At 36.4% G+C, this 23,811-nt stretch overlaps 2 protein-coding genes across 2 annotated transcripts; both read right to left on the minus strand.

Annotated features, from left to right (window-relative positions):
- Window positions 1–1,186: 1,186 nt before the first annotated feature.
- Window positions 1,187–18,640, minus strand: LOC131160189 (probable small nuclear ribonucleoprotein F). The gene is made up of 5 exons (XM_058115590.1): window positions 18,411–18,640; window positions 18,069–18,156; window positions 17,872–17,909; window positions 16,052–16,116; window positions 1,187–1,565 (listed from the first exon to the last, which is right to left on the minus strand). The coding sequence occupies exons 1-5, from the start codon at window positions 18,426–18,428 to the stop codon at window positions 1,496–1,498; spliced, it is 279 nt and encodes a 92-aa protein (XP_057971573.1). The 5' UTR covers window positions 18,429–18,640; the 3' UTR covers window positions 1,187–1,495.
- Window positions 18,641–21,228: 2,588 nt separating this feature from the next.
- LOC131160760 (secreted RxLR effector protein 161-like) lies at window positions 21,229–21,681 on the minus strand. The gene has a single exon (XM_058116643.1). It carries the CDS (start codon window positions 21,679–21,681, stop codon window positions 21,229–21,231), a length of 453 nt encoding a protein of 150 aa, XP_057972626.1.
- Window positions 21,682–23,811: the final 2,130 nt, after the last annotated feature.

Consider the following 23,811-nt stretch of genomic DNA (forward strand, 5'->3'; position numbering starts at 1 on the left):
AATAACCTATGATGATGAGTGTGGGACTTCTCCTTATCTAGCAGAAGCAAACCTCTTTCATCATAGACACTCCTTGGGTAAGCAAAACCCACACTTAATTTTCAATAATTAGTGCACAAAGTCCAATACCAAAAAAATGGAGTTCGCTTGTTTAATGGGCTTTTACATTAACATTTCCAAAATTTTGATACTCTTTTAATCCGGGCTTTATGAAAATTGAGCTGTGCTGGTTCTCTAAGAGTCCAACTTGAAGTGGAGAAGTGTTGGGTGTTTCCGGGGTTTATTGTTTGTGTAAGCTGTAATGCAAGAGATAGTGGATGGAGGTTTTGGGTGCTTGTGCCTATGCAGCATGCATGATATTTGAGAGGGAGAAAAAAATTAGTGGCATAATATTAGGGTCTATTTACATCATGGATTATGCAGATAATCAAATGAAATATATATATATATATATATATATAATTTATATTTTATTTATTTAAAAATTAATTAATTTCAGTTCTATGTACGTAATCCATGTTGAAAGTTTCAAATTAGAAGCCTACCAAAAACTTTCCCTACTCGTGTAAGTTTTCAAATTAAACTTGATGCTTTAGAGCATTGGTAAGTCCATATGGACCATACTGCAGAGCCGAATGCACGCTTGCCCAAAAGCCCATTTTCCTTTGGGCGTAAAGTTTTTTGGTTTGATAGCAGTGGAATAATAATTTTTTAATGCTATTTTTTAGCGTCCAAATAATGTTGCAGGACGCATATGCTGCTTGTAGAGCAATTAGCTATTTTAATTTTTAGTTTTTTTAATTCAATTCTTATTTAAATTTCCATTTACTTTTCAGTTTTCTTACTCCAAATATTTTGGCATCGATATGCAATTTTAGATTTACTTCTGGTCTAATTCTGAGTTAATGATTCATCTAAGCAGCTCTATAGCCACCATCTATAGGGATTGTCTACTTTGTTTTCTGAACACTGCCATAAAACATTTTTGTTCTCTCAGCTAGATTTCATATTTTGAACCCTGCAAACTAGACTTGGGCATTGAGGTTTTAGAGCACTCATAAAATACAGTTTGTTTTTTTTAGCTATCATACTTGGTTACTTCCAGTAAGGAAAAACAATCACAATGGGATTTTGGAAACTTAGAAAATTAGACCAATTAAGCAAAATCCTCTCACTAATCTTATAGTTTTGACTCATAATTCATTTTGTAACATAACTTAGAGAAAGCTGTGGCAGGCAATTAAAACAATGTTAAGAACATGAAATTTGGGATGCAGACAGGGAAAAAGTACAAAAAAGTAGAATACATCTAGGAGGAATTTCGTCCATCAAACCTGGAGATGGCAATGGCAGCATGATACACTAAGGCTGCTCTAGAATAGACAAAATCAAACATACTAACATTATGTGAAGGTAAGCCATTACCAGGGTACCAAAATCTGCACTTAAATACACTGTAAAAACCTGTTCTTAATTCACTGGCAAAATGAGGCCCCTAATCTTGGTCTGCATCCTCAATTTCTTCATCTTCGGGTACCCCACGCAGATAGAGAACATTGTTACACCTGAAAAAGTAATTAACAGAAACTAGATGCAGTCAATTCTACAAGACAATTAAATATGCATAAAATATTTTAAATGGAATATCAAAAGCATCCATGGGTACTCATTCAAAAACTAAAGAGCATCCAGTGTAAAAATTCAAGACCCCTTTTGCAAGGTGAGGTTGAAGTGACTTCTTGCACTCCCATGAAGCAAGTTTTCAAAAAAAACATTACTAGTGTTCCATGCCTAAAGGCAAAACAAAAAGCAAGGCATGATCTTCGATCAAACTCATCAACAATGAAATAGTTTAGTCCACAGAAAACTCAGAACGCTTTTGATGAATTAGAATGGGAAAGTTCCATTAACCATGCCTCGACAGATCAGCAAATATGGCATTGCTTGCAATAGAAAACTTAGTGACCCGGAGGAATCAGCAGGCCTGTACTCCTGGCCAATGACAAATTACCATGTGAGAAAAATTGGAAGCAGCTGGGCTGTCTCACCAACACAGCCTGTGTCTCCCCCCCCCCCCCCTCTTTTTCCTCACCAACACAGCCTCTTCGTCTCTCTCTCCCCCCACCCTCACCCTGTCTCAGTGAAGCCAAAAGAACACTTCTATTTTCTTCCATCTTCAAAGTTCCTCATCTCTTAAAAAAGATACCATCAGGAAGGGATGATCAATTAACCTGTTTCACAGTCAATTTTTGTAAGGAGGCTAGCCTCCAGTCAATGCCATCTATCAATACCCCTCTCTTCCAAAAATTTATTAAGCTGCCAAATAAAGGCAAGTCCCACCATCTTCAATCAATATAAACATGGTCTTAATAAGATTATATTTATTCTTAATTTATCCTTGGAAAATCCCATTCCAGTGAAGTAGGAATTTAACCTTAATACCAACAATCAGGATCATCTACCCAGACAATCAAATGAAAAATACAGATTATAGAGCAATGAAAGAAAGAATTTGGGGGCTCTGGGTTGGGCTTCCAAACCCACCTGAAAAGTTGCAATTCCCCCTCTCCAATTTTCTGGATCTTCACCAAATGAGAAGATCCATCCAGCCTTTGAGACAAGATCACAAGCATATCAAGCATCTCCGCTTCAGCTTCACTGTGATTTCTCGCAGGAGCTCTAGACCCTCTGCCATACTCCTTTGTGACATACATTGCTGTACCTATTCTTGCAAAATACTACAGGTTTGGTGCTCTGTTTTTGGCTTTGGAGAGGGAGAGGAAAAGGCCATGTTGATGAGAGAGCATCCAATTGCCTCTTTCAATTCCTTTGCATACATCAGTTTGTTCTTCGCTGGGGGTACAAATTAGGAAGTGCCCCGGGATGCCGAAGTTTTTCACTGGTTACAAAACATGGATCCTCAATAATATTTTCTCCATTAAAGGCCCCAAAAGCCAGACAGCCAGCTATCATACCAAAAGAACATTCTGCATTTCCAACTGCATTTTTCACAAAATGCTTACCAAATTTCTTTATGTTTAATAATTTACCTCAGCCCCAAGAACCATAGTCTTTCTCAAAAAGTATAATAAAATTTAGAAAAAGATAAAAGTGAAACAAGTACTATGGATTTCGTAAATATTTTACTTTCATTTTACATATAATAATCAAAATTTTTACTTCTTGGAGAACTCAATATTTGAAAGAGGAGGCCTACCTCCAATTGCACATCCAAAACCAACCCAGACAAAAATTTTAGTAGTTCTTATCATTAAGTCCAGGTTTCAGTATGGGAAGAGCAAACAAGCTAACAATGCAAGTATAATATCACAAAACAGCATTTGAAGCAAAGGTACAGGGTGATATCTCGAAAGTGCCCTGATTTCACATCCATATCATTTGATGTGGATTCGTGACAACCATTACAATCCACTACAGTTGGACTGGCTGTAAATTGATGGAAACAATTTTTCTACATTATTTTTGTATTCTTGAAAGAAAAAAATATTCAAGCTTTTAAAACTTGAAAAATGTCCAAGCTATATTAATAATAGGTGCCATCAAATATTCAAAAATGAAAGACAAAATTAAGATTAAAACAATTGAGAAGGTAAACAAATCATCTGTTAGATGGAAAAAAATAAAATTATATTTTGAATTTTTTTTTTCTAGTTGGAAATTTTGTTTGGTACATACATCTACATCCTTCCAGTTCTCAAAAGATCCACTAAAACTTAAATTTGAAAGCAAGTAGTCACCAGTCTTTGATCCATACTTTTTATCCTTTGATTAAATATTCATGCAATTATGCTATGCTATGAGTTATAAATTTTGAATATATTCTGTTGTTTGTGTCATTACTTCTATGATCTCTTGGTTAGGGTTGCATCCATAATAAATAGTGAATAACAAGTACTTCTTGGCAAGAAAAACCAATATTACATTTAACATGTTTGGAATATGTCATGTTGATAAAAATCACTCAAGCCATTAGCATGTAATGTTTTGGAGTCAAAACATGTGATGTCTGTAAGCTTTTACCAAGTTTGTTGATTTCATAAACAAATTCCTGAAACATGGTATCCGTTACAGGTTGCATAACATCTAAAAAGACTACAACCAACCATTATGTGTGAATGCCATTCTTACACAAACGCCACCACTTTTACAATTATGATTTGAGGCCCCAGTGGTGTTCTATCATATTTTGGTGTAATGCAATCATAAGTAAAAAATTAGATTTGACAAACCAGGTCTTGTAAATGAAGTCTAATACTTTTATCTCTTGACACTTCAGAGGAACTCAAATTGAGAAAGAGATCAAGAAGATCAATTAAGTGCTGTATAGAGTATATAAGCAAGTATAGAATATAAGTTTCAAGAAGCCAACGACTCCAAGACAGAATTCTCCTACTCGTAAATCCTTTTATTTGCACCATTGCTTGTTGCTTTATCATTCCATACAGCGAGATCAACATTCTTGTAAGGATATTCATACTTACCAACATTTTTGTAAAGGTATTTATACTTTTCAATTGAAACCAAAAATATTTAAACCTGATAAAAATTACATGTACCCAAATGGAAATCACAAGATTTTCATGATTTAAACCCCATAGAACTATGAATAACTGACACCTAGCAAACCTAGAGTGGGACATGGACCAGGTGCTTCATTGCCCTGTCTGAAAATGAATGTTGGGGCTTGGTTTGTTTTAAGCGAGGTGAGGCATGGGTCTGTTTTTAAAAGAATTGAGGCCCAACATCCATTTTCAAACAAACCAAGCCCAACTTTGTGTAAAAAAAAAAAAAAAACCCAGGCCTCACCCTATTTTAAAAACTGAACCCAGGCCCAACCCTCATTTTAAAACAAACCCAGGCCCAACTCTTTTTAAAACAACTCCCAGGCCCAACTCTTTTTAAAATAAACACAGGTACAACCTTTTTTAAAAAAAAAAAAAAAACCAAACAGGCCCAGCTCATTTTTAAAACAAATCCGGCCCAACTCTTTTTAAAACAACTCCCAAGCACAACTCTTTTTAAAACAAACCCGGGCCCAACCTTTTTTAAAAAAAACCAAACAGGCCCAGCTCGTTTTTAAAACATAACCCGGGCCCAACTTTAAAAAAAAAACAAAACAGGCACAATCCATTTTAAATCAAGACAAGCCCAACTCATTTTAAAACAAGCCCAAAGCCCAAACCCAATCGAGAACACATCTGAGCCCACAAGGACTCAAGGGTTGGCTCATTCGAGTCAACCCAGGAAAGACTCGGTGGGGTTTGGATGAGTTAACTCGTCCATGAACCCAGTGATCGTTCAACCAGTTCCAAGACCCTAGAACCAACAGATCCAAAATAATAGCATTCAAATCACAAGAATCACAAGCACAATCCAGCACTTAAATCACAATCATCACCATAGTTGAAGCACACACAGTCACAAATCACAAAAGCAAAACAGAAAGGAAGAACAAGGAAAAAGGGGGGGGGGGGGGGTTACCTATCTTCCGTGAGCATTGCGCACAAACCCCCCAAAGAGGGGTAACCCCATCTCGAAACCTTGGTCAGACCCCTCCTGGGTCTCAAGTCGAGCCTCTCATCAAGATCAGAACACCTCATGGGCGAGGGTTGGTTGAGTGAGAGAGATCGAAAGGGGGCTTAGGGTTTCGGGTGAGAGATTTTAGAGAGAACAGGTAGAACAGAGGGGGCTTAGGGTTTTTGGAGACAGAACGAAAGAGGGCTTTGGGTCTCAAGTGAGAGAACAGAGAGAGGAGAGGGATATTTGGAGAGTGAAAAAGAGAATCTGGAGGGTGAGAGAGAGCTAGGGTTTTCAGAATCATCGCAGGTTCAAGAGAGAAGCAGGACGGGGACTTAGGGTTTCAGGTGCTTTGAGAAAACATAGTACAAAGAGGGGAGAGAGAAGAGAATACGAAAAATGGAAAAAAAAGTAAAATTTTGGCTTTTATATGATCTGCCCCCGAAAGCCACTTGTCATCACTGATTGTTGACATGCAGCGAAACCCCAGCCGTGCATACAGAAGAGGCGTGGTCCATCCTAAGTCGTACGATTTGTGTTTTCCTTGGAACAGTGTGGATCATGCCACGTCATTGATCCACGCACACCGATCTTTAACCGTACGATTTGTGTTTCCCCGGAATGGCGTAGATTACGCCACGTCACCGATCCATGCCCGTATATTCCCCTCCATCCGGTTGTCGACACGTGGCCACGTGACGACACCACATCGGCCCCCCATTTTAAATATTGATGCATAATATATATATATATATATATATATATATTTGTCATGCCATGTGTCGTCACCCAATGACGACACATGGCCCGGTTCGTTGACTTAGCCCTATTTCTCCAGAACTGGTTCAAACGGATTTCTTTATTTTCTTAATTATTTTGTTATTATATTATTTATTTGATTTAAAAATTGGGAAAATAGCAAAAAAAATCACAAAAAATCAGGCAAAATCATAAACATTTTGGGGAAATGTTTTTAAAATCAAGAAAATATTTTAATTCATTTTTCACTTGAAAATGAGCTCTAAATCCTCCCAAAAATTTTGAAAATATTATAAAATACTTAGAAAAATCTCTACAAAATTTTGAAAAAAAAAAAATCTAGGAGCTATTTTCTTAAAATATTTTCTTGATTTTTAAATGGGTGTTATCCCTATCATAAAAGGGGCAATGGGCCTTGCAGGCCTAACCTATTGTAGCTCTGAGGGGGATTTTCTAACGAGATCCCCACTTCCGGGGGGGGTCTTAGTAGACAATTCCTAAATCACACCCTGTTTTAAATATACTCTATAAAGATGTGCATACTTGTTTACTTACTTAATTGTATATACTTAGGCAATGTGTTTGTTTGAAAAGAGTAGAATAAAAGGCTATTAAAATTTAATTTTGGATAATTTTTAGTTAATTAGATAGCGTTCGTAGAACGGGTGTGTAGGGGGTGTTAGTACCTTCCCCTCACACAACTGAACTCCCGATCCCGATTCTGGCATACTTAGAACGATACTATTCTTAATTGACTATACCAAGAAAAAAGGTCAGTGGCGACTCCAAACTTCCAATTTTTCTCGAAAATCAAACATCATTTTTATCTGCCTCCTCTAGGCACCCTCGCACCCGCAACGTCGCAACACCTTGACGACTCCGTTGGGGACTTAGAGAGTCGAGCCAGTAATTAAAATAAATGCATCTACCTTGGGTTGGGACAGAAGCCTCATCCTTCTTATTGTGATTTAATATTCATGCATATTTCTTTGAAATGTATGAGGTTATGTCTGACATGTTGCATTCACGTAGGCATACACATTACTTTACCAAGATTCCGAAAAAGATCTGATTCATTCATGGAGAATACAATAGTCTACTAGGAAAAGGAATCTACAACACAGTTATACTCCAAGAACCAACAGAATCGATGGGGTGACAGTCTGAACAGAGAATCTATGATTAAATTACAGGTCAATAGGGCACTCATATGGCAAGCACCATGGATGTGCTACTCCCGGCATGATATACAAGTGTGAAATTTTTTCATGGGTGCCGTTATTAGGCCCATGGAGAGTGAAAGAGAGGATCTGGAGGGTGAGAGAGATCAAGAGAGAGCTAAGGTTTTTAGGATCATTGCAGGTTAGAGGAAGAAGCAGGAAGGAGGCTTAAGGTTTCAGGTGCTTCGAGAAAACAAAGAGTATAGAGAGGGGAGAGAAAAGAGAATATGAAAAATGGACAAAAAGAGTGAAAATTTGGCTTTTATATGATATGCCCCGAAAGCCACGTGTCATCACAGATTGTTGACATGCAGCGAAACCCCAACCGCGCATACAGAAGAGGCGTGGTCAATCCTTAGCCGTACGATTTGTGTTTCCTTGGAACCGTGTGGATCATGCCACATCACTGATCCACGCACACCAATCTTTAGCCGTACGATTTGTGTTTTCCCAAAATGGCGTTGATTATGCCACATCATCGATCCATGCCCCTATATTTCCCTCCATCTGATTGCCAACACGTGGCCATGTGACAACACTATGACGTCACCACCTCAGCCCCCGTTTTAAATACTATTATATATAATTGTCAGGCCACGTGTCATCACCTGGCCCGATTCATTGACCCAACCTTGTTTCTCCTGAACCAGTTCAAACCAGTTTCTTTATTTTCTTAATTATTTTGTTACGATATTATTTATTTGATTTAAAAATTGGAAAAATAGCATAAAAATCACAAAAAAAAAACAGAAAAAATAAGAAAAATTTTGGAAAAATGTTTTTGAGGTCAAGAAAATATTTTAATTCGTTTTTCACTTGAAAAAGAGCTCCAAAACCTCTTGAAAAATTTGAAAATATTATAAAATACTTTAAAAAATCTCTCCAAATTTTGAAATAAATCTGGGAGTTATTTTCTTAAAATATTTTCTTGATTTTTAAACGGGGTGTGTCCCTACGATCATAAAGAGGGCAATGGACCTTACAGGCCTAACCTGTTGTAGCTCTTAGGGGGTTTTTCTAACGAGATCCCACTTCCGAAGGGTCTTATTATACAATTTCTAAATCACACCCTGTTTCAAATATACTCTATAAAGATGCGCATACTTGTGTACTTAATTGTATATACTTAGGCAATGTATTTCTTTAAAAGGAGTAGAATAAAAGGCTATTAAAATTAAATTTGGGATAATTTTTAGTTAATTAGGTACCGTTTGTAGAACAGGTGTGTAGGGGGTGCTAGTACTTTCCCCTCGCATAACCGAACTCCCAATCCCAATACTTAAAAAATCTCTACAAATTTTGAAATAAATCTGGGACCTATTTTCTTAAAATATTTTCTTGATTTTTTAAACGGGGTGTGTCCCTACGATCATAAAAAGGGCAATGGGCCTTAAGGGCCTAACCTGTTGTAGCTCTGAGGGGGTTTTTCTAACGAGATCCTCACTTCTGAGGGGTCTTATTATACAATTCCTAAATCACACCCTATTTTAAATATACTCTATAAAGATGTGCATACTTGTGTACTTACTTAATTGTATATACTTAGGCAATGTGTTTGTTTAAAAGGAGTAGAATAAAAGGCTATTAAAATTAAATTTGGGATAATTTTTAGTTAATTAGATATCGTTCATAGAACAGGTGTGTAGGGGGTACTAGTACTTTCCCCTCGCATAACCAAACTCCCTATCCCGATACTTAAAAAAATTTCTACAAAATTTTGAAATAAATCTGGGAGCTCTTTTCTTAAAATATTTTTTTGATTTTTTTAAAAGCAATGTGTCCCTACAATCATAAAAAGGGCAATGGGCCTTGCAGGCCTATCCTGTTGTAGCTCTGAGGGGGTTTTTCTAACAAGATCCCCACTTCCAAGGGGTCTTATTATACAATTCATAAATCACACCCTATTTTAAATATACTCTATAAAGATGTGCATACTTGTGTACTTGATTATATATACTTAGGCAATGTGTTTGTTTAAAAGGAGTAGAATAAAAGGCTATTAAAATTTAATTTGAAATAATTTTTAGTTAATTAGGTACCGTTCGTAAAACAGGTGTGTAGGGGGTGCTAGTACTTTCCCCTTGCATAACCAAACTCCCGATCCTGGTATATGCAGACCAATACTATTCTTAATTGAATAGTAATTAGGTGTTCTAACCACACCAAAAAAAAAGGTTAGTGACGATTCCAAACCTCCAATTTTTCTCAAAAATCAAACATCATTTTTATCCGCCTCCTCGAGGCACCCTCGCTCCCGAGGCGTCGCGACAGCTTGGCGACTCCGCTAGGGACTTAGAGAGTCGAGCCAATAATTAATCAAAAATTATTCCAAATTCAAATTTAATGTGTCTTCTAGTTACTCTTTATTTTGTCTATATTGTACAAATATCTGGTTGAGTGCTTATTTGTATAAATGATGAAAATATGAGATCAATTGTGCATAGTATAGAATATGTAAATATGATTGTATATGTCTGATATGTGAGTATCTGAACATTGTATGAAGTATGGGATAGTGGGAATAGGCCAAGCTTATGAATTCATACACATTTTCATGAGCCTACTACTCGAATTTCACCTATTAGGACTAGAAAGGAGTGTAATACCATTTGTCCCCACGTGGCAGAACTTGTGGGGACTCACGAACCACTCCGCTCACTTTGAACTTTATCCAAACCTTCTGGGTGAAGACAGAGGTCATGCTGGGAACCTATTGTCAATAAGTGATCAAAGCTTAACCACGCATACTTGACTATAGGATCTCCTTCCCTAGGATAAAGCCTTGAAGAACTTTTAAAATAAATGGATCTACCTTGGGTTGGGACAAAAGCCTCATCCTTCTCCTTGTAATTTAATCTTTGTACGAGGTTATGTCTAACATGTTGCATTCACGTAGGCATACACATTACTCTACCAAGATTCCGGAAAAGATCTGATTCATTTATGGAGAATATGGTAGTCTACCAGGAAAAGGAATTTGCAACGCAGCTATACTCCAAGGACCAACAGAGTCGATGGGGTGACAGTCTGAACAGAAAATCTGTGATTGAATTACTAGCCCGAGTCAACATAAACACTCGATCAAATTCCTAGGAGTTGAAAGTCATTCAGAAGGGATGGTCACCCAAACGCCGCCTGAAATTCTCCAAGTTGTACGGGCATATCGGTTTCCTACTGCATGTGTCAGTGAACCTCCACGCAATTAAAGCACTGGTGGAATTATGGAACCTCCCATATTGTTGTTTTACCATGGACAGGTTAACATGGCTCCAACTATTGAAGAATATACCTCGCTACTGCATCTAGTAAAGTTGCAAACACCTTATAAGACACATATGCATGATTCTAGGGCATCCTTTGTGAAGGAACTATATGAGGTTACTGGGTCAAGATTCAAAAAACAACTATGAAGGATGAGAAAGAAAACAAAAAGATCACCTGGAAATGTTTGAAGGAGTTGATGGAAAAAGAAGAAAGAGAAGAGACCCATTTACATATACTGGCCCTCGCCATTTATGGCCTGGTCATATTTCCTAAGGAGTTAGGAATCATTGACCAAGCCATCATTTCTTTCGTGGCACATGTACAAAATGGAGTTAACCCAATACCTGGTACTCTGGTTGAGACATTTCGATCCCTCAATGACTATGGGATCAAGAAGCGAGAAAGATTAAGGTCCTATGTATCGTTGCTTTATGTTTGGATCGTGAGTCACTTGCCATATAGCCAAGGGAGCTTTCGGACTATCTTCTCGACACTCCGAATCCCTTTGGTTGAGTTTGAAGAAATCCAGTGGGAAGAGCAACCCAACAAGTTTGAATGGAATGCGAGACTACGTAACTTGGTTAATTATTGGCTCGACTCTCTAAGTCCCCAACGGAGTCGCCAAGCTATCGCGACGTTCCGGGAGCGAGGGTGCCCTGAGGAAGCGGATAAAAATGATAATATTTGATTTTTGAGAAAAATTGAAGGTTTAGAATTGCCACTAACCTTTTTTCTTGGTGTGGTTAGAACACCTGATTACTACTCAATTAAGAATAGCATCGGTCTGCGTATACTAGGATCGGGATCGGGAGTTCGGTTATGCGGAGGGAAAGTACTAGCACCCCCTACACACCCGTTCTACGAACGGTGCCTAATTAACTAAAAATTATACCAAATTAAATTTTAATAGTCTTTTATTCTACTCCTTTTAAACAAACACATTGCCTAAATATATATAATTAACTAAGTAAACAAGTATGCACATCTTTATAGAGTATATTTAAAACAAGGTGTGATTTAGGAATTGTATAATAAGACCCCCGGAAGTGGGGATCTCGTTAAAAAAAACCCCTCAGAGCTACAACAGGTTAGGCCTGTAAGGCCCATTGCCCTTTTTATGATCATAGGGACACACCCCATTTAAAACTCAAGAAAACATTTTAAGAAAATAGCTCCAAGATTTATTTCAAAAATTTGTAGAGATTTTTCTAAGTATTTTATAATTTTTTTCAAAATTTCCAAGAGGTTTTGGAGCTCTTTTTCAAGTGAAAAACGAATTAAAATATTTTCCTGACTTCAAAAACATTTTACCAAAATGTTTTTGATTTTTTCTTTTTTTTTTTGTGATTTTTCTGCTATTTTTCCAATTTTTAAATCAAATAAATAATGTAATAACAAAATAATTAAGAAAATAAAGAAACCGATTTGAACCGATTCAAGAGAAATAGAGTTGGGTCAACGAACCGGGCCAGTGACGACACGTGGCCTGACAAATATATATCATTATTTAAAATGGGGGCTGAGGTGGTGACGTCACTGTGTCATCACATGGCCACGCGTCGGCAACCGGATGGAGGGGAATATACGGGCATGGATCGGTGACATGGCGTAATCTACGCCATTCCAGGGAAACACAAATCATACAGCTAAAGATCGGTGTGTGTGGATTAGTGGCATGATCCACACCATTCCGAGGAAACACAAATCGTACGGCTAAGGATTGACCACGCCTCTACTATATGCGCGACTGGGGTTTCGCTGCGTGTCAACAATCGATGATGACACATGGCTTTCGGGAAAGATAATATAAAAGCCAAATTTTTACTTTTTTGTCCATTTTTCATATTCTCTTCTCTCTCCCTTCTCTGTACTCTCAGTTTTCTTGAAGCATCTAAAACCCTAAGTCCCCTTCCTGCTTCTCTCTCTAACCTGCAATGATCCTGAAAACCCTAGCTCTCTCTCACCCTCCAGATCCTCTCTTTCACTCTCCAAATCTCCTTGTCCTCTCTTTGTTCTCTCACCTGAGACCCAAATCCCCCTTTCGGTCTATCTCCTGAAACCCTAAGCCCCTTATGTTCTTTCTGTTCTCTCTAATCTCTCACCTCCAAATCTCTAGCTCTCTCTCACCCTCCAGATCCTCTCTTTCACTCTCCAAATCTCCTTGTCCTCTCTTTGTTCTCTCACCTGAGACCCAAAGCCCCCTTTCGGTCTGTCTCCTGAAACCCTAAGCCCCTTATGTTCTTTCTGTTCTCTCTAATCTCTCACCTAAAACCCTAAGCCCCCCTTTCGATCTCTCTCACTCAACCAACACTCGTTCACCCTCTGCAAATACCCATGAGTTGTTCTGATCTTGATGAGGAGCTCGACTTGAGACCTAGGAGGGGTCTGACCAAGGTTTCAAGATGGGGTTACCATTCTTTGGGGGGTTTGTGCGCGATGCTCACAAAAGATAAGTAACCCCCCCTCCCTTTTTTCCTTGCTCTTCCTTTCTATTTTGCTTTTGTGATTTGTGATTGTGTGTGCTTAGACTGTTGTGATGATTGTGATTCAAGTGTTGGATTGGGCTTGTGATTCTTATGATTTGAATGCTATTATTTTGGATCTGGTGGTTCTAGGGTTTTGGAACTAGTTGAACGATCACCAGGTTCATGGACGAGTTAACTTGTCCAAACCCCACCCCACCAAGTCTTTCCTAGGTTGACTTGTTCCCTTGAGTCCTTGTGAGCTCAGATGTGTTCTTGATTGGGTTTGGGCTTTGGGCTTGTTTTAAAATGAGTTGGGCTTGTCTTGATTTAAAATGGATTGGGCCTTCTTTTTTTTTTTTTTTAAAGTTGGACCCCGGTTATGTTTTAAAAACAACCTGGGCCTGTTTGGTTTTTCTAAAAAAGGTTGGGCCTGGGTTTGTTTTAAAAAGAGTTGGGTCTGTTTGTTGTTTTAAAAGAGGTGAGGCCTGGGTCTGTTTTTAAAAGAATTGGGCCTGAGTTTTGGTTCTATCTCAGATTCAAGCTTCTGGTTTGGGGGTTTTGTTCTTGGACTAGCTCTGGTTCGCAGTTTGGGTTTACGGTTCACGGTGTGGGTTTCTAGTTCACAATTCAGGTTAAGGTTCACGATGTGGGTTTACGGTTCAAGTTCTGATTCAGGTTTATGTTCGGTTCCAAGTTTAGGTTCAAATTCAAACCTAGGTTCAAGTCTAGGTTCCTGCTTTCTTTAGAAGAAGTAACCTAAACACAATTGCACCCACAGTTCAATATTGCAGACTTAGAATATGGAAGGAAAAGTCAATATTACAGGCAGTCTCTATCTCCTCCGGTCTTCTTTTCCTGCTTTTTGGGTCTGTTTTGCGTCAGTCTAAAGCAACCTTCCGTCCAAATGTGGGTAGTCAGGCACCAGTGGGTGTGCCTTCTAAGGAGATGACTCCAAATTTCAAGAGTTTTCCAAATTACTACCACCTTGTAGTTTCTTCAGGGCCTCCTCGTACTGCTTCTGAATTCTCTAAGTATGTCTTCCTTCTTCTGTCAGTCTGCTCCTTTCTCTATGTTCGTGTGTGTCCTCTTTCTCTTCTTCTCGGTGTCCTTTGCTCTGTGTAAGACTCCTCTATTTTAGGGTCAGCCTTCGATTAATATAGGCAAGGTCTAATCTTTCCTTTCTTCCTTCTTTCCTTCTAAGCAGCGATCCTATCACTGGCTTTCCTTCTTATATTAATACAATCCCCAATTCTTGCGATATGGTCGATTCTCCATTCAATGGAGAGTCTGGCTGAGAGTTTGAGGGGAGCAAGTCCAAATTTTGATTGATTTTTGCAATATTCTTTTGAGAATTGTTTCCAAATTAATTTGAAGTTAAGATATCTCTGTGCACATTTCTTTGGATTTTTAATTTTTCATTTAACAACTTTGATTCATTCAAATTTGTTTCTGAATTGGTGAGCAAGGGTCTTGGAGATGCCTTGGAATATTCCATGGCACATGGGGGCAGCTCGGCTCCTCTGTAGATTTCCTTTTTTTGTTTTTTCTAGTGTAGTTTCCCTATATTTCCCAGTGTATTCTTTGTATTTTGCAGTGTAATTTCCCTGTATTTTTCAATGTATTCTTCTGTATCTCTCACCCCTTTACTGTATCCTATTAGGCACATGCCCCCCCTTAAAAATGTAAAGTTCCTTTTGGGCAGTCACATGGGCTTTTAATTTCTAAACTCAAAAGAATGGTACTCCCTGGTAATTTCAATAAGTACAAGGACTGTTTTTTTTAATAAAAAAATAAGACTCCCATATAAAATAAAATAAAATAAAAAGACCAAGGACTTAATTTTAAAAACAAAGGAGACCACCTTTGCATATCATAAGACCCAATTTTCAACATGTGAAAAAGGACCTTATGAATACCTTAACAAAAATTAAATTCCAATAACAATACAGGCTCAAGGACATAAGGACTTGACTCCAAACTTTCAAAAAGAACACTAAGAATTCAAACATAACAAAAGGACCTATGGACTTAATCTAAAAACCAAAAGATGATTTGAATGGAAACAACAAGGTGATTACTGACTTAGATCATGGTGTAGGAACTATAGACCTAACCTGAATAAGACAATTACAAACTTGGACTATGGATTGAACCCGAATGTCAGGGAATTTCACAATTTGTAGACGAAATCTTGTTTTCAGACTTAGGATTCAAATGACTGTTCTAAATGGGTGCCTTAAAATTCCATTGACCTCATGTAATTCAACAATTAGGGAGACCTGTGTAAAAATAAGGGTGTCTACAGTCCTTAAAAAAATTGTTGTGTAGTTTAATGGCTTCTCATTTTGAAGAGAAAGAAACTAAAAAAAAAAAAAAAATCCAATCCACCTTGGAATCTATGGATTCAAATTTTGAGTGCATGGTTTTCATGCAGAGTCTATTCGTATGTGCACAAAATATGTGCAAGACACCAATGCAGGGATATCCCCATGGATATCCAAAATTTGCTCTATATTGCTTGGTCCTTGAGAAGACATTGAAAAATAAAAGAACATCTTCTACAAAAGCCATATCAAACCCATGCAGTTGTTAGGCTTTCCAATCATCTTCTAAGCATCCATATAGTGTGTTGAGGTTGCTCCTCACATTTTATTTGTATTTCTTTAACAACTTTTACAAAAAGACCAACATGTTTACACAAAAACAAAGATGAAAACAAAGACAAATTTAAAATGCACAAGACATCCACATCATAACTTCTCATGGAACACAAGGGACAAAATTTCAGCATTTGGAGGATGTTACCTGATAAGAATCTCTCCAAGATTACCCGTGAATTGACCATCAATATACTCTTCAGAATTGGCCAGCTGCAAATAAGGTTTCATTAGTTAGGAAATGTTGGTAATTACTAATTACTAACATGCCACTAAGAAAGTTCACAGGAGAGATTATTTTTCTATTTTTCTATAAACAATCATATCAACATTTTAAAAGGCAAAGTCGTAATGCAAAATGCTTTAATCCTAATAAAGTGAAGCCCATGCACACAAGCTAGAGGTGGTTAGACCAACCCTCCTCTCACCCTCCGCCCAAAGGCCTCAAAAGGTTTGGGTCCAAAGTCTTCTAGAACTGGGGCAAATGGCTCCCAGCCTCCCATCAATGAACAAATTCAATAGAATCTGTACCTGACTTCCCTAGAGTTCAACACCTCAGCCCTCTACTCATTGAAATTTAGCAACCCAGCACCAAAATTTCTCTCCTGTTCAACAACCAGAGAGCCCTCCATCTAGTGACTGGTGTTTGATCAGTAGCAGCTAGCAGTCTCGCTATTTGATCAACAGTTCTTTGGTGTTCAACAACTAGAGTTTCTAGGATTTGACAAAAACTCATCCCTCAGTCCTCTTCCTTCTTTGGTGTTCGATAAGAACATGTCAATCCTCTTCAACACAGAGTTCTTGTTTGATCAACAGCAGCCAAGAAAAGAGACAAGCCAACAGGCCCAACAAAGCTACAGAGATATGCTTTGAAACAGATTTTTTGCTTCTTGAAAGACTCAATAGTGAGCATTGCTTTTCTCCTCCTTCTCCTTTTCTTGCTCTTCTTCTTTTTCTTCTTTTTACTATTTGAACTTTTTTATTATATTTTTAACTTCTTATACTTACTCAGTTGCTAACCAAGTTTTTAGTCTTAAGACTTGTCATAAAGTTCCACATATAATTTTTTAATATTTATTTTACATTGAAAGTAGAATCTTACAATTCTCGATCCGATTCTATGATTCGATCCTGCAGACCACTCCAACGATCCCACTTAGAATCCCAATTCTAACAACCTAGTGTACCTTATGCAGGACAAAGGGACAAAATAACTACCTCATGCAGTCCAATCTAGTTCTATTAAGTCCAATCCGATGTTACAAAACCCAATTTTGCAGACCATGCACCCTAAGGCATTAAGGAGTAAGCATACGGGGATTTTATTGTATTTTTATGTAAAAATATACAAATAGATTTCATATATATTGAAAAAACAAAAGGAACCTTATAAACAAGAAAACAAAATTTGGAAGAAAAAAATTAAAGTCTGAAACTAATTGTAGTGTCGCTCATTCTCTAAGCATACAAATTTGCAATTACAAACTTCTTCATCAATGGTAATAACAAATATTAGAGCATTCTTCAATCCTTTCATATATACACTGGATTAAAATTCACTCACATTAGTTTACTAATCAAATATGTAAAAAATCACAAATTGAAAATGCGTAAGCCTCAACTAGATGGGCACAAAAGGCCACACCATTCATGCAACTGCATAAGCCTTATAGTATTTTGTATTTCCTTTTTAGAAGTTCTGTATTTTTACTACTTGGGGCATTTTAGGCACACTTTTCAAAACAATCCCTTCTCAAGCATTATATTATATAGCAAAATACAAGATAGTTCCCTACTATTATCAATCACAAGGAACAAAAGCCACAATTATCAAATATGCTTTGAAGGGTAAGTATATATAACACAGTAGCCTGATAATCAATAAACTATAAAAGCAAATACATAGTAAATAATAAGCATAAACATGAATGTAACATGCTATGTGCAACGCTTCCACACCATCAGTACCTGCAGATTCATATATGAATCAACTGAGACAAGGTAACCTGAAAGCAACCAAAAGAAACGAAAAAAAAAAAAAGTTAGAATTATACATTTTTGTTGGTATATGTTAACTATACAACATATGTAAAGAGTTTGATATTTCAATATAAAAATAAAGGAAAGGAAATAAACAAAAAAAGATGCAAGCTGAAGAAAAATACCTTTGTATTCCATTCCCCATTTAAGCTTTACAATGACAGGCTTTCCAGTCAAATTGTTCAAAAAGGGTTTTGGGTTAACCGGTATGGTCTGCACTAGTGACAACAGATTTCAATAATCTGGGTATTTGACATGAAAAGAATGTAAAATAAAACAGAAAATATTTGCACGAATGAGATAATGTCCAAGATTCTGCACTAGGTCAAAACTAAAGTTATCGTAAATAGTTCAAGAAGGAAAAAAAGGGAAGAGTTCTTCATAGATCCATTCGAATAATATCCGATGGAGAAACGTCTTAGAAAGCAATAATGGAAGCACAGAGAGAGAGAGAGAGAGAGGAGTACCTGAGCGGTTGCAGCCATGGGAGCAGCTTGCGGGCTGGGCCTTTTTGGACGAAGAGGAGAAATGGGTCGAGAAATTCAGAGGCAGAAGTGAAACAGAGGAGAGGACCGCGTTGTGAATGGAGAGACGCGAGGCCAGAGGCGCTAAAGAGTGTTACTAGGGTTTCAAGTTTTAACTTATGCCGGTGTAACTTGTGTTAAGTCCCATATCTAAACGTGACAAAATAAAAACTACAATTCATATGACTAGTGACTAATTTATAGGAGATTGAATTGGACAAGTATAATATTTTTATTTTTGTAACATAATAATAAAAATTATTTTAAAAATTATAATTTAATAAATATATATATATTATCTATGAATTTAAGATTTTTGTTTTAATCACGGAAATTGGATTTTTGGACTTAAGTTTAAGTGGGTATATAGGATAGACCAAAAAGCACATATAGTAGTACTAGTGCTTGAGTTGGAAGTGTGGGGTTTGATTTTGACAAATTGAATTTATATTGATTGAGTTGATACCTAATAAAGATGGACATATGAAAGTATCTATTAATTTAGGCATCAGTTGTTAACGGATTAGTAGATATTCAATCTTATAAAACTTAAAATCCATCAATCAACTCAATTAGGGGTGGATAAGAAATTTTAAAATCATATTTCGACTCATTTAATGTGTGAATCGGTTATGAGTCAGTTTAAACGAGTCAGATTCGATTTGGATAAATGAATTTTTATTCACAAATCTACTTATATCCTATTTATTTTCGAGCTTATAAAAATAGTTCAAGGTCTAATTATATAAGGTCCATTTTATAAGACAAAATTATAAAGTAAACATCATAAAATCAATAGTACTTTTGTAAGAGTTGGAGTCAAATACACTATAGAACATCTAAGATTGAAAGGAAGAGAATTTATAAAATGATTTAGACTATAACTATATATGGTGTCTTTTTTTATAACGTAATCGTGAAGTTATTATGTCAAAGTAAATAATAACTTAGCAAAATTGAGCATAAAACCATTACACTTGGGGATTAGGGTTCCCTTTGTTCTTTGCCTTCCATCAAGCCACGAGACTAGAGCAATAGTCTTGGGCCTATGTTGCCCTCTCCACAATAAAGGCTTTGGGATAAGAAAGCCCACTTGCAGCTTAGTTTTCCAAACTAAATAAGCCCATTAAAACTTATTTTTGAACTATTAAATGAATAATTCAATGAACCTAACTGATGGCTCTTCAACTAAGCTATTTAAGGAATGAAAATGAGTTGAACTCGTCTATGTTTAATTCAACTTGTACATTAAATGAGTTGAAAAATTAGACTTGAAAATCACTCATTTATCGATTTGAAACCCCAAACCGCTCATGAGGGTTTGGTTCACTTGCAACCTTAATTACAAACTTATAGGCTTATAGTTGTAAACTAAGTTATTAAAATCTTAATATATCATTATATTGTATATATTTACATATATTTATTTATATTGATTCGGCTTGGTTAGCCAATTGCCAAAATTGAAATTGAACCATTAATAGAAAAAAAAATTCTTCATTGATACCAAACTAAAAAAAAATAGTTAATCGATTTTTAAATTTGGTGATTAGGTTTGATTTTTTAGTTTTTCTTGCTCACTCCTAAGTCAAACTAATGATTGAATCAGTGATGTTAGTATGATATTATGAATATGTAAATAAAGTATACTAATCTGAGATAATATTACAAAAATAATGGCCATGGCCACCTATTAGTTAATTATATTTAAAAAATAATTAGTAACACATACATTCTAGGTAAAAATGTAAGTTTAGACACACACGATAAACATGATTTATATGTCTTAATAACATGATTTGTATGTCTTAATTTTAAGGACCTTCGAAACTCATAATTTTACACAATAAACGTTAAAAGAAAATCATACCTTGATCCATAGTCTCCAGGCATATATCCTTAGACTGTGTTTCTATCTCACAACCTTACACTTCCTTATGCTCTATCTTAATTTGATGGAAATCTTAACACAAGCTTTCTAGGGTGAGATAGGACCAGCCTCAAACCTCCTTTATATATTCATCGCTTCCAACAAGTGATTAATTAATATACATAATTTATCATAATTATAGACTTATCATATTCCGAGATATTATTATTGTAAATTATGATAACATTATTATATTTAATATTAAAGACCTTTAATATTACCTCAATAAATATGATCATAATTTTATTTGAGGCAATTAATGTCTTACATTCTCCCACTTGGCTCAAGTGAAATTATTTAATGTAGTTGATCATATAAACATAATGTGTATAGATTAGTTATCATTGATATGTAGAAAACTTGTAGGAGTCATGGCGGTTCCATATCATCTTTATTAACATAGTCCCTTCCATGCACTACGATACAAGTTCCTCTACATGTAGTGATCTTTGAGAGGCACACATTAGGTCCAACTTTAATGACTTAATTGAGATAATCATGTTATCATTATTCCATAGTAATTATGTATACAAAAATGGAAAACAAAAATAACAGAAACATTTTCATTATCGAGCTCAAGTATCAATTAAACAACATACATTAAGATTCAATAATGCCAATCTTTTCAACATGACCAATAAATGTTTTGGGCAACAATCCTTTCGTTAGAGGATCAGCGATCATACAATTGGTGCTAATATGTTCAATTGACACTTTTTGTTTCTGTACTTCTTCTTTAATAGCAAAGTATTTCAATTCCATATGCGTAGCACCCTTTGAATACTTATCATGCTTAGAGAAGAAGACAGCTACGGAATTATCACAATAAATTTATAGCGGATTGGCAATACTGTCAACTATTCCAAGTCCTAAAATAAAGTTCCGCGACCAATTAGTTTGAACTGTAGCCTCAAAGCAAGCTACAAATTCAGCTTCCATAGTGGACGCAACAATTATTGACTGCTTCGCACTCTTCCATGAAATTGCTCCACCGGCTAGCAAGTATACATAGCCAAATGTGGACTTTCTTGTATCCACACATCCAACAAAATCAGAATTCGAATATCCAACCACCTCAAGATGACTAGACCTTCGATACATAAGCTTGTGATCTTTTGTTCCTTGCAAGTATCTCAAAACTTTCTTTGCGGCCTTCCAGTGAATCATTCCTAGATTACTTTGATATCTACCGAGCATTCCAATTGCAAAGCTAATATCTGGCCTAGTGCACGTTTGAGCGTACATTAAGCTCCCAACAACAGATGCATAAGGAACATCCTTCATTCGTCTCCATTCCAGATCATTTTTAGGACATTGCACGAGACTGAACTTGTCTCCTTTCTAAATTGGATTGGAAGATGCTAAGCATTTGTCCATTTTAAAGCTCTCTAAAACTTTATTTATATAACCTTTCTAAGACAAACCAACTAGTCCTTGGGACTGATCTCGAAATATTTCTATTCCGATCACATACTTTGCCTCTCCCATATATTTCATTTCAATCAACAATGTTTTCTATAAATCCAAAGGAACCAATGGTATTATTAAACTTCAGATAACAGTGACAAGAAAGAAAAGAAGGATCAGGATAATAATGATCGTGTTGCCACTACTGTTGGAGATGATTTAATTCTTGCTTATGATGATAATGTAATTAGTGTTGCTTGTAATGAAATTAGTTTGGTGGTTGACAGCGGTGCCTCTTTTTACGTAACATCAAGGAAGGATTTCTTCAGTTTATATACTTCCGATGACTATGGAGTTTTGAAGATGGGAAACGATTTTGTGGTACCGATAGTTGGCACTAGAACTGTTTTCTTAAAAACCAATAATGGAACAGAATTGGTACTCAATGATGTTTGGCATGCTCCTAGTGTTTGTCTGCATTTGATCTCTGTTGGAAGACTTGATAATGATGGATATTGCAACTTCTTTGGTAATGGAAAATGGAGACTTACTAGAGGAATTTAATTGTGGCCCGAGGTAACAAATTTTCTAATTTATATTTTATAAATGCTTCTATTTTCTTGAATTCTGTGAATGCAGTTGATAGCGATAGCACATCAGAGTTATGGCACAAGCGTCTCAGTCACATAAGTGAGAAAGGACTTGATTGCTTGGCTAAGAAGAATTTGTTGTCAGGCTTAAATTGTGCAAAACTAAAAATATGTGTTCATTGTTTGCCTGTGAAGAAGAAAAGGGTTTCATTTAAGAGTCATCTTCCTTCCATAAAAATAGAGTTACTTGAGTTGATTCATTTAGATGTTTGTGGCTCAATGAAGGTAAGGATACTTCGTGGTGCACTTTATTTTTTTACTTTTATTGATGATCATTCAAGAAAGCTTTGGGTTTATGTTTTGAAATCCAAAGATCAAGTGCTTGATATGTTTAAATATTTTCAGACTTTAGTTGAGAGAGAAACAGGAAAGAAGATAAAATGTATTCGCACTGATAATGGTGGCGAGTATTGTGGTCCATTTGATGTGTACTGTAGACAACAGGATATTTGACATCAGAAGACACCTCATAAGACTCCTCAATTGAAAGGTTTGGTAGAAAGGATGAATGGAACTTTGGTAGAGAGAGTCAGATGTTTGCTTTCATAAGAAAAACTACTTAGATCATTTCGGGGTAAGGCATTATGTATTGTTATTCATGTAATTAACTTGTCTCCTACTATCGCGCAGCAGACTGATGTCCCAGACAAAATATGGTATGGGAAGGATGTTTTCTATGACCATTTACGTGTATTTGGCTGCAAAGCCTTTGTTCATGTGCCTAAAGATGAAAGGTCCAAGTTAGATGTCAAGGCAAGGCAGTGCATTTTTATTGGGTATGGTCAGGATGGGTTTGGCTATAGGTTTTATGATCTAGTGGAAAGAAACTTGTGAGAAGTCATGATGTAGTCTTCATGGAGGATCAAACCATTGAAGACATTGACAAGACAGAAAATTCTCAGTTTCAGAATAGTAATGGCTCAATTGACTTGGATTCGACTCCTTCTGAATTTTTCCTGAAACAATTGAGATTGACAATCAGTATGATATAGAGGCAGATGTTTAACATGATCATGTGGTGGAAGATCACAAAACTGTTGATGAGGAAGGCACTTCGAATATTGAACCACCTACAGTTTCACTTAGGAGGTCTACCAGAAACTGACAGCCCTCCATAAGATATCCTATAGATGAGTATGTTCTTCTAACTGATGAGGGAGAACCAGAGTATTGTGAAGAAGCCATTGAAAGTGAGCAAAAGCAACAATGGTTTAGTGCAATGGAAGATGAAATGAAATCTCTGCATGACAACCACACCTTTGAGCTGGTAAAATTACCTAAAGGTAAGAAAACTTTGAAAAATCGATGGGTCTATAGACTAAGACAGGAAGAGAAATCTTCACTCCCATGGTACAAA

The sequence above is a fragment of the Malania oleifera genome, chromosome 7 (assembly GCF_029873635.1).
Source record: "Malania oleifera isolate guangnan ecotype guangnan chromosome 7, ASM2987363v1, whole genome shotgun sequence".
NCBI lineage: Eukaryota > Viridiplantae > Streptophyta > Magnoliopsida > Santalales > Ximeniaceae > Malania > Malania oleifera.

Coding starts and splice junctions, on each gene's coding strand:
- LOC131160189 (XM_058115590.1), bottom strand. Junction 16,117..17,871: donor ATTCATATATGAATCTGCAG/GTACTGATGGTG, acceptor CCTTATTTGCAG/CTGGCCAATTCTGAAGAGTA. Junction 1,566..16,051: donor CTTGGAGAGATTCTTATCAG/GTAACATCCTCC, acceptor TTACTTTTTCAG/GTGTAACAATGTTCTCTATC.
- LOC131160760 (XM_058116643.1), bottom strand. CDS start 21,681: ATGAAGGATGTTCCTTATGCATCTGTTGTTGGGAGCTTAATGTACGCT.